At 43.0% G+C, this 12189-nt stretch overlaps 1 protein-coding gene across 2 annotated transcripts in view; it reads right to left on the reverse strand.

Moving 5' to 3' along the window:
• The window catches only part of ITGBL1 (integrin subunit beta like 1), a 238660-nt gene that overhangs the window by 118793 nt on the left and 107678 nt on the right, over window positions 1-12189 (reverse strand). For both annotated transcript variants that reach the window (XM_048494844.1, XM_048494843.1), the window contains exon 3: window positions 1375-1521. In XM_048494844.1, coding sequence (XP_048350801.1) covers window positions 1375-1521 — 147 coding nt within the window. The remainder of the gene's footprint in view (window positions 1-1374; window positions 1522-12189) is intronic.

Genomic DNA, 12189 nt, shown 5'->3' on the forward strand with positions numbered 1-12189 from the left:
CAACAAGATCGACACAGACTTCAGAGAATAATCAGAACTGCAGAAAAAACAATTGCTGCTAACCTGCCTTCCATTGAGGACCTGTATACTGCACGGGTCAAAAAAAGGGCTGTGAAAATATTTACTGACCCCTCGCATCCTGGACATAAACTGTTTCAACTCTTACCCTCTAAACGTCGCTACAGAGCACTGCACACCAAGACAACTAGACATAAGAACAGTTTTTTCCCGAATGCCATCACTCTGCTAAACAAATAATTCCCTTGATAATGTTAAACTATTTATTATATACTTATTATATAATTACTGCACTACTTTTTTCATCATTCCTATTACCCATCTCCTCCCACTTATGACTGTATGACTATAGCCTGTGCTGACATTTTATTTTACATTTTATTTTATTTTATTTTATTTTATGATTTTACATTTTATGTTTTCATTACTACTGATTCTTTCCTGATTGCTTACTAGACCTATATGACAATCATTAAGTGCTGTACCTTATGATTCTTGACAAATGTATTTTTCTTTTATGTACACTGAGAGCATATGCACCGGAGACAAATTCCTTGTGTGTCCAATCACACTTGGCCAATAAAGATTCTATTCTATTCTATTCAGTCAGAGTGAGGTGCTAAGGTGCTAGTTGGAAGCTGGAATATTCGTGACGTACATATTAGTATATGGTGGTCCATAGAGCAGTTAGAACTAGACAAAGACTAAAAGAACTGAAAGGAAGCAAGACACAGTGGACTTTCTTGAAAGCAGCCAAGAGAAGACACAGTCTACAGCTCCAAACCTGCTCAAGACAAGCAAGTACTCTGATTTAGATAGACCCAAGGGAGGAGTTAGGGTCTTGATTCTCTCAAGTAATAAACCTGTTGTAAGAACTGTTGAACCTGGCTTGTGTCTCCCCCACTCTGTCCTAGCTAAGTACAGGGCACCAAAAACAGATTCGTTTGGGGGGGCAGAACAGGAAGCCCAAGTCCTTTGGCACTTTTGTATCCCCATTTCTGGCCATTTAATAAGACTGCAAAATGGGCTTCCAATATGAACTGGATGACTACCAATTTTACAAAGAGTATAAATATGCTCTAGATCTTGTTCCATCAACTTCAACTTTTTTTACAAAAAATCACCAACAGCTCTCTCCTTTTCAGCATTAATCAAACTTTCCGTTTCATCAAGCACACACTTCATGTTCATCCTGAATGTACCAGTGGGCTTTATCCAGATTACCTGTGCTCAATCTTGCAATATCTGAATTCTTGTAAATAACCTTATTTAAACCTCATTTTTCTGCTAATCTCAGATATCATGACTAATTATGCTACTTATGATCTGATCATTCCATTGAAATGAAAATCTCACCTGCATTGGAGCAGATGATATCTTGAGAATTCTTGCACAGTTCGTTACTCTTCTTCCGTGTAAGACTGCAGGTCATGGGGAACTGGCAGGCATCTCCGTGCCAACCTTCTTCACATCTGCACTTTCCACAGTCACACTTCCCGTGGCCTAGATTAGCAAGTGAAGAATGTCAGGCTCTATCCATGTTTGCAAATCCACATGCTTTCACACTAAGCCAGAAAATGTTATTTTTGACCCATCAGTAATTCTTAATCAGGTTTTGAGGGTTTTCTTAAATGTCTTTATTGTAAACAGAGAAATATGCTCATTATATTGCACAATCTCACACAGTTTTCAATCGATCAAATGAGCAAACTGGTGGCAACTGTGCAAAAATCAAAATATGGGAGTTTTAAAAGAATCTGACATTTTCTTCAGCATGATCAGAATCACAGATTGCATTTTAAAACAAAAAAGCAAGTTTTTAGAGACGAATGTACAGCTCCAGGTAGCCAGGGATGCTGCCACCGCTGTGCCGTCCCACTGCCTCCAGAGGGCTTTCTGGCGGTATGGGGAAACAGAAAAACCAAAAAACTCTCCTGCTGCCAGAAAGCCCTCCATAGGGCTTCATGGACTTCTGCCACCCTTTGAGTAGCTTAAGTCAAGCCCTGGACCTGGCTGCAAAGCTGGGGTGGAAGCTGACTAACATTGGCCCTGTCCCCAGGCATGCCTCTGGCACACCCTTGCTGCACCAATCTGTAAATGCCTTGCAGAGGGGGGTGGGACTAATTTGCCGGCATCAGCCTGTCCCTCCTCCACAAGTGGTTCCCCCCTCCCCCAGAATTGGGCATTGGAGAATGACCTGGAAGGACTGGGGCTCAGGGTTAGGGTTAATGAAGGAACATGAAAAAAATATGTGCAGTTTCAGCAACAGGCTAAATGGGGCCATGGTTCTGCATCACAGTTCACTGTTTCTGCCTATACTATAGCTTTGAGTCTCTGGAATACTCGATGCTATTCACATTTCATGATTTATTTGTTCATTTTGTGATGAATCTTTTTCATATTTGATTCAGTTGTGGACTACAAGCTTCCATATGGATAGTCTGTTGTATGGGTAAAGTTCTTGCTCCTTTGTTCATGCATTGCCCAATATGTGCAGGGTGGAAATGGTGGCCAGATATGTATTTTAGACCAATGGTTCCCAACTTTATTGGTTTGGTGACCCACAAATCCAAATTTATGGGTCGAATCCCCACTGAGAAATTAAGCCAGATACATCCTGGTTTCAAAAGAAACAGCACCTTTTTCATCACGGTCCCTCCCTCCCCACTGCAGCGTGTGTCTAGTGAAGACCTCGATGTCTATCACAGTTTGAAACAATGTAACACTCCCCATGAACACGCAATCTGCTCAGGGGTCTGTTCTTCCTCGTGCTGATTGGCTGTTGTGTTGGAGTGGGAGCCTCAAGCAAGTAGAATTCCAACATATGCAACCTTTGCATATGGAGGTTATATTCCAACTTTTGACCAATTTGTCCTCCGTTACTCTCTCTAATCTGCTCCCAAGATTCAAAGAAACTCAATCTAGTAGCCATCAGGACACCTTTTACTTGATCAATAAGTATAAGCAGTGAAGGGGGAAAATGCCAACTAGAAGAACAGGTTTTTATTCCTCTCTTTTTTTCTACCTTTTCAAAATGGCTTATAATTACATTCCCTTCCTCTCCCCAGAACAGGTACCTTGTGAGATAGCAGAAGAAGAGGAGGAGGAGGAGGATGCATGTGGATTTACACCCCACTTTTATCAACTGTAAGGAGTCACAAAGCAGCTTGTCCCTCCACATAACAGACACTTTGTGAGGTGGATGGGGCTGAGAAAATTCAGAGAGAACTAGCTCAAGGTCACCCAGGAGGCTTCATGTGAAGGAGTGGCAAAACAAACTTTGTTCACCAGTAGAGTTTATCACTCATGTGGAGAAGTGGGGAATCAAATCCACTTCTCCAGGTTAGAGTCCACTCGGTGTTAATCACTACATCATGCTGGCTCTGAAGCTGAGAGAGTCCTGAGAGAATTTCATGTGGAGGAGAGATGAATCAAATCTCGTTCTCCAGATTAATGTCCACCATTCTTAAACACTCTTAAAACACTCTTAAACCTTTGTTTGCAAGGTCAGAATTTGGTTTCCAATATACAAAACAGAGCAATTGAAAGGATACAGGTAACCATTGGGCAATGGTGCATCTTAGGGGCAGACAGCAGAAGGACATTTGATCCAGGTGCCATTCACCTGGGTCACGTGGGGCCCCTTTTGACCCCCACCCCTTCCCCCTGCTGCCTCCCTCCTGGCACCTCCCCACCTGTGGTGTCACCAATATTGGCTGCCTGCCTGCCAGCTGTGAGCCACCCAGCCCACCCACCTCTTCCCCACCCTGAGCCTTCGTAACCATTGCTCACTCTTCCCCTCCTACTTCTGCTGGCCACTCCAACCCACCCAACCACCCCTTTCTCACCCTGAGCCCTCTGCCAGCCATCCTCCTCTTCCCAGCCAGCCACCTGCCCACCTCTTCACCTCCCTGAGCCCTCCACTGCCTGCCTGCCTCTTTCCCACATGTTTCTGCTGGCCTGGTTGCTGCCAGCCAGCCAGACACCCACCTGCTCCTTTCCCATCCTGAGCCCCTTTCCCACCACCTCCCCATCTCTTCCCCTCATGCTTTTTCTGACCTGGCCACTGCCAGATAGTCACCTGTCCACTTCTTCCCCATCCTAAGTCCTTTGCCACCTTCCCACCTCTTCCCCTCATGCTTCTGGCAGCCACTCATGCAGGCAGCCACCCACCCATCTGCCTTTTCCCCACCCAGAGAAGCTCCGCACCCAGCACAGAAAGAGCCCCTTGGTTGGCTGCATCTCCGGTGCACACAAGAGCCTTTCTCTCATCTACACCCATCCACAGGTGAGCACCGGGATGGCTGAAGCCATGGCTTGCCAGCCCATTCCTCGTCATGACAGCAGCCCCAGAAAAGACAAAACTCACGGAAGTGTGGGGCTTGCACTTTTGTTGGCAGCAGAGAGGTAGGGGATGGATGCACTTTTGGGGGAAGGGCACACTTTGGGGGGGGGGAGGAAGTGCAAATTCAGTGCTTGCCACAGGCACTGTTTTCTTCAGGTGCCCCACTGCTATTAGGGAGGACTGGCCCACAACCAACTTTCAGAATCTTTGCAATCTACTTCTGGGTCCCAACCCACAATTGGGAAACACTGTTCTAATCTCTGGATAGGGTTTTGGAAATGGAATTATATTTCCTAGATCTGTGTAATTCAAATATTAAACATACACCTTCAGGGCTTACAACTTTTCAGAATACCTTCATTTCTATGTGCTGTTTTCCAAGTTATCTGGTTTTCTAAAAATAAACATATTTTATGATGCACATGCCTTCTGTCACACTGATTTGCTTATGGATTTGAACCTTTTATTCCAAGTAATGTATTTAACTGCTGTGCTATGCACTGCTGCAGAATAGCTGATTTGGTTTTATACGAGGCATTCCCAAATGCTGGCAGGACTAAAAATAAGGAAGGAAGGCTCATTGGAAATTGTAACATTCAATAAATGAAAAGAGGCTTCATGCCTCTTTCATGGGAGCTTCAGATTCATGCAGAGATCCATGGCACTGGTTGTTGTATATTGCTTCTTCCACCTCATAATATTCATTATAAGAATCAGATTAACGCTGTAATAACTGCTTATTTTATTTCTCTGAACATCCCAAAATTAAATTCCATTTTCCCATTTAAGAAATAATTAATTCTGCAGATCAAACCACTTTTCTTTTCAAAACAAGCAGTTGGCAGTTTGAAATAATTATCCTTTTACTTCTCAATATGACCGAAGACAAATACAAAGCAAAATGAAAAAGATGAGCGCCGGCAGAAAGAATGGCATACAGAATATTTTTTCATAAAAGAATAAACTTTCATTTTTTTCTGCTTCAGTGGTGGTCAATAGTCTGGTCTTTACTGGTTCAAGAAGATAAGAATTCATTCTGGTGTTAAGTAAAAATCCCTCGCTTATCTCTTTTCTTAATATTATCAACAATACTGCAACTTAGCTTTCTTCTATTCCAGTCTCCCTAGCAAATTAGCAGCTCGAACTTTCTTGATAAAGGGAAGAGGAGCCAATGAAAACATGAAAGCCACCCCACCCCCAGTTCCTCAAACAGCAATTTAGCTGCCTTGGTTTCATAATCTTCTTTACCTGGTGGCCAGGCAGACTTAATCCTTCACAGTCAATGGAGATAAGCATTAATCAAAATACAGTATTACACAAACGCCCTAAACATTTCTATCTTTTAAAACAGAAGAACCTATCAACATTTTCTGCCCACACGGTTGTCCACTTGAATTAATTGATTGCTTTCATTCAAAATAGTCACTAGAAAATAACCAGAAACTTTTTCCTCCAATAGGGTAAAGTGGGTATATAACTGGTCTTTTCAGCACAGCAGAAATAAAATGTCCTGCAGACATTTTTAAAAGATCAATTTTGGCTTTTTGTGTTCATTCTGCGTGGGGGGGGGGGGAACGTTGCCGGCCAAAACAATTATTTTTTTCTTGCCTGCTGCCTGATGGAGCTCTTGTCAGTTTCATATAGTTGCGCCCACCATTTTCTCCCTCTTGTGATTCTCCATCCTGCCACCATTTGATGAAGGTTTGCAACTGAGGTCTCCTCTGCTTGCAGCTCATTTGCATGCAATGTCATTGTAAAAAGTACATGAATAAAGTTTGTTTTGCCTGGCGATCCCACATTAGTGTCATTTTTCCTGTTTTTGTTTTGAGGGATGTCTGCAAAGCTCCAACAACTCATATATGCGCTTATTGCAGATTCTTTTGTTGTGTCATTGTAGCTCCACAGAATCTCCCTCAAAACAAAACAAAAAAAGGAAAAATGACACGTGTGCGGAATTGCCAGGCAAATAACTTTATTCATGTACTTTTTTACAGTGAACTCGCATTTGGATGAGCTGCAAGCAGAGAAATCTCCGTGGAAAACCTTTACCAAATGGTGGAGGCAGGAGGCTCCTAAGGAAGGGATTCAGGAAAAATGGTGTAGGGAGTATAACTAGCAGTGGAAAATGAAAAGAGCTTGGGAGAGTGAGTGGGAATGAAGAAGCGTTTTTGCTTTCGCTTTGGAGCGAAGCAGGAGATGTCTTCAACCCGTCCTCTGGAAAAAAGATAGTAGTTTAACGATTTTTGAAAAACCTGGGTTTAGAGAAATAGAACATTCTGAACACATTTTGGGGGGAAAGAGCTGTCCAAACCTCTCCCCCAAAATACTTTTTTTAACGTCCTCAAGACATTATATTTCTGCTGTGTGGAAAAGACTACTATCAGTCATTACTTCTTTGACTGAGCAGTGGCTCCTCTAGTATAGGCAGATTAGCATGTAGGATTGGATCACATTTGGACTTTAAAAAGTAAAAGTATACATACTTGCCTAATACTGAGTGGTTTACTATGGGAACAGAAATTTCACACTGCTATTAAAGATGAAGGAGCTCATTCTTCCAGTTCATCACACCCTTGTTCTTTCATCCTCCTCTTAAAAAAGAAACAATGAAGGATCTCATTGAAGTCAGACATCGAATAATAGAAGCTGACATCATTAGTTGGGTTAATCAAGGGCCAACTGTATTTATTTTATCGGCAAGATAAGGAACTGCAGAAGCCAAGGTCAAAACTCACCCCATACTTAATCACAGGGCAGGCAACTGATGGGATGCATAACAGTCAGGCCTCCTCAGTCTGTGATCCTGCATTCCAGATGAGGCCATCCTGGCTCTTAGCCCTGAGCAGTCAAATTGCATTCTGCTCAGGTTCCTCCTTGCCATGCATTTCCTGATGCTCCAGGGAGGCATGCCATGTCCTTTCTCTTCAGTCACAAGGTCCTTGAGTCAAAGACAATGGCACCCCCCAAGAGGTTCTTGGGAGGGAAGCTGGCATAGTATAGCAGCCCATTCTCATCAAATCTCAGAAGCTCAGTATTTGGAAGGAAGACCACCAAGGAAGACTTTGAAGAGGAAGGCAATGGCAAAGTACCTCTGATGCCTTGAATGCTCCTTGTTGGGGTTGCCATAAGTCAGCTGCAACTGGATGGCAGTTTACACACACAAACACACACATTCACACACAAGGTTTTTGTCTCAGTTCCATAACAGGCACTCTAACCTGAAGGCCCTTGTCTGAGAAATTTTCCCTTCTCCCTTCAAATGATACCTCGGGGTACACCCCTGAGCTTTATTGCTTAGAACTTCATATTTCACCTATGCTAGTATCACAGTTAGATAACAGTAATAGCGAATACCTAAGGCAACCAATCCATTAGGGTTTGGGAAAGTTTACTCCCATGATGGTCATCAGAGTGGATGACCCTCACCTCACCTTGTGGAACCAGAGGCAAAAAAAAATCCTACTCAGTTCCTGAGAAGCAACCAGCCAGTGCCCACTCTGAAAAGTTGGGAGATAGGGTGGGTCCCTGTTCTGCAGGTGGGTCAAAGAAGCAGGCAAACAACATGATGGTACCTCATACAATCTCTTCCTATGATGTCCTGATACCTCGCATGATCCCACCAGCTCCCTTTTGTGGACTGCCAGCAAGCCCTGCCCCCCTCAGCTTGATCCTTTGCAAGGAAGGGAACTGAGTGGCATTTTTCCATTTCATTCAAATCAAATCAAAACCTTTTATTGGTATAATAAACAGTACAGATTAATAATGATCACAGAGTAATACGATCATGGTTGCAACTTAATGACATAATGCAGGTACTTAGCCACCATTTCAGAGATAGTAGAAAAATCATTGTTTTAAAGATAAGAATTTTTTTTGGTCTGATAGACCTTTATTAATGAGTAGAGGGGTCAGCAGGTTGGACCTGATTGTCTTATAAGATGGGCAATACAGAAGCATATGCATTACAGATTCAGTCTGCTTCATGCTGCTATCACAGATTCTGTCCTGGTAGGGAATTTTTAGTTGTCTTCTTGTTGTTACAGTTGAAGGAAGCAAGTTGCACCTTGCCAAAAACAGTGCTCTTTGCTGGTTGGGTAAGATTAATTCAGGTATTTGGCCTTCCTAGCTATGTTAAAGGGAACTCCTAAAAAAAGAGGAGAGCAGGACTTATTTGCACTGCTGAGATACTAGAATTCCAGATCAATTCATCTTTGCTTTAAGGAGCGAAAGATTTCATGAGTGGGCAGCATAGTTAGTAATTCTCGTGTAAATCCCAATGTTCATTTTTTTTTGTTCTACTAAGGTCCACCAGTCAGAATTTTGAAGATTTGCAGGAGACTGGTATGTAAGATTTTCCATTTCATTGCGTCCTCCCTTTGATGCTTCTTTTTAAACAAAAACTAAAGAAAAACAAATGTGATCTATCTTAGCTCAGGGCCCAATCTACCTTGATTTACTAGTTTGTAAACCAATGACACTAAGACTGTTTCTGCATGGGCGGAAATCAACGATCAACGAAATCAATGTAAAACACCATTTTGAGGGGAAGTCTTCGTACAGGCGCCACCACTAAATCAATGCGGTGGTGCTCTCCCCACCCCCATGGTGTTTTTAAAAGCCTCGCTCAAGGAGTGAGGGTTTTGGAAAATGCCAGCTTCCATTTGGTGCTGAACGTATTTCTGGTGTTGTATTTCCCACAGCCCTCCTGGACACCTCCTACAATCACTTTGTGGAGGCCAGGTTACATGCCTCCTGGCCTCCAACCCCGGAGCTGTTGCTCTGGCCATGGGGGTTTGTCCCCTGGCCTCCACAACGCAACAAAAGGCGGCAGGAGGTAGGAGCTGTTTGGGAGCGGCGCAGCCTGTGCGAAGGCTGTGCTGCCGACTGCGCAGCCAGTGGGACCATCCATGCGAAAGGTCCCAGGGGGTGCATCAGTGTAAACTATGCCGATGCACCCCCGCTGAGCTGGCCATGCATAAACGGCCTAAATCTGTTGTCTTAGATCCTATGAACAATGAAATTCAAGGAAGGAATCTTTGCTGTCCATTGAACTAAGGGCTTCATGTAAAGCATGTGTTTTTCCACTGAGCACTGGGTTCCGCCTACACATCAATAGTGACCTTATGATCTACCATATTAATGTCATAAGTCAGGGTCCCCAACATGGTGCCAGTGGGTTCCAAGGCATTAATAGTTTCTTTCCTGGCATATAGTTTTTAGAAAATGGATGGGGCAATTTGGGGCTTTTGCCTAGCAAGACTTCAGATTAGCCACTGGAGATTTGAATGGCTGAGCAGGTTTTCAAAAATGTTGCTTAGCAGCAGCTGCCATAACAGTATAGATATTTTCAATATGTGACTGAAAATAAGCTGTGCCAACCATTTTGTGGCTGACTGGGCTACCTACTGCAGACATTTTGTAATTGTGCCCATCACACTGTGTTATTATTCCAAAAAAGCTCAAAAAGGTTGGGGACTATAGCATTAGGTTAACTACCTTGGAAATTCTTTTTAAAAATGTTCACAAGGATAAACAACTATAACCACAACCCAATATAATCCACAAGGTATTTAAATATTATTTGAATTAATGGGACTCAAATTAATCATGACGAACTGATACTACTACAGTTGAATGAGTCATAAGCACAGCTACCTTCCTCTGAGTTAGATCTATACTTTAAGCCGTAAGTTGTAGCTTCTTAAAATGCTACACTGTCTTCCCCCCCCAGTCCTGCTCCAGTGCTTTTAAAAACAGCCTGACATGTAAAAACGAAGCAGATCTCCTTTTTCTGGCCACAATTTCATCCCAGGACAAAGTTTCAGTTGCTAAATGTGTGTGCCAACTACTGTTTACAGCTCAAAACAGTGGTACGCAATGATATTACCTCCATCTATATATATAAAAAGCTAACAGTGACTTTGTTAGTCACGCCCTAATGCCAAAACGGCTGGACGGATTGCCCCCAAATTTTCACATGACATTCCTCCCTGTTCCGGGCAGGTAATTGGACCTTCAAATCGCTGAAAGTCTACACCTGAGCCAGGTAAAACGTCTTTTTCCTGGCACACCAGGCCATGAAGCTGGCTGTGTTTAACGGTCACCCTTAGAATGTTCATGCAGCCTGTCTTTCTGTGGCCTGAGGGCTTGGTATGAGGGCTTAGAATGTTCGTGCAGATGGGCAGAGATGAGCAGTGAAAACAGTAAATAGGTAATACTGTTAGGTAATACAAGTGGAAGTGAAACACATACACACTTTGCCATGTGAGGATGCCATCAGGTGGGGTTCCCCCATCCCACATGCAAGGCGGTAACTTTCACTCTCTGTTGCTCCTCACCCACTGCTACACCACACAATGCACACATCCAGCTCATCCTCACACACCCTCACTCCTGCCCTCCCCTCACATCCAACCACCCACTTAGCCCACTTCCCTCACCCGATATTCACCACAGCTCTCTTTTACTAAAAGCGAGCTGGAGTTTGCCTTTTTCTTCTAAGAAAATCCGCTGGGTGGGGGCGAACCAACACTACTAGCTCCGTTTCTTTTGCACATAGCCCTTTAAGAACCCAGAGAGCTGGCCTTGATCTGAGTGCCTCACCACCCTGCCTCTGCTGCCTGACTGGGATAGCCTGCTTGCCCCAGTTCTGCCTTACCCAAGCCAGGACTGTGCGTGTCAACCAGCCTCATGGACAGTGGGATTCGCACTCTGGACAGTTCCGTTGTGGAATGGAAAGGGTTACATTATACTAAAAAAACAAGACACCACCATATAACAATGTGAATTGAAAAGGGAAAGAGGGATTCCATTTGACCACCCCAAAAGGCTATGCTGCAGATCATTGGACCTGCATGGACATCTGTGTGGGTTGCGGACTGTGATGAGAAGGACAATTGCCACAGCAACGCGTGGTCGGGCCCCGCTAGTTTGAAAATAAGATCTTATAACTTCTTATTTCTCGGTATTAATTCTCTCTATCATGCAAAAGAAAATAGCCACTGCATTGTAACAAATACCTGGGGCAGCAGAAATATACAATGAATTATAACATTAATGTTCAGTTATAAATACATTATAAAATAAATTTATTAAAATCTGATGAGTTTTCAGAAGCAGGTGAAAAGGTTTAAGATACGGGGTTCCTTTTTAAACATAATAGAAATGAGGGGGGGATTTGCAGCTGGTAGGATAATTAAATTGGGCTCATTAGTTTTTTTATCGGCTACAGAATGACTTAAGAAGTGCTTACCAGAATCTTAAAAGTGCTTCATGGAATAGTTTAAGAAATCACTTGTGATTGATCCTTGCGTGAATGACAGAGGATTTAAAAGTCAGAAAAGAAAATGAGAGAATGGGAGGATACTATAATTGTCCAGCTAGAAAGAGAGAATAATGTATCATCATCTAACTCAATGAATTTTTATATAATCCTCTGATCCTGGCTATGCCAGCACAAAAGGAGAATACTCGTGCATTGTATCGGCAGACAAACACATGCATACACAAGATGCATTATACCAGGGCCTTCACAGGGATTAACATATAGTTTCTGTGCCACTAGCAAATTCTCATTCCTCTTTATCAGGATTAACAACTTTCCACGCCTGAAAGTCATGCAAAATCAATCGTACTAATAGATTTTTCTGATGGGGGCAAAGGAAGAGATGGAAAACTGTCTAGTCTTTCTTAGTACTGTAGGGTTTTCCAAACTTCTTATTTTCTTTATTTTTGTGCCCATACTGCTTCAGGTTTTTTTCCCCTTTTCTACATGTGTTTTGCTCCGTCTAGTGGACACTTTGATATTTCATCACTGTACAGCAGTT

The sequence above is a fragment of the Sphaerodactylus townsendi genome, linkage group LG04 (assembly GCF_021028975.2).
Source record: "Sphaerodactylus townsendi isolate TG3544 linkage group LG04, MPM_Stown_v2.3, whole genome shotgun sequence".
NCBI lineage: Eukaryota > Metazoa > Chordata > Lepidosauria > Squamata > Sphaerodactylidae > Sphaerodactylus > Sphaerodactylus townsendi.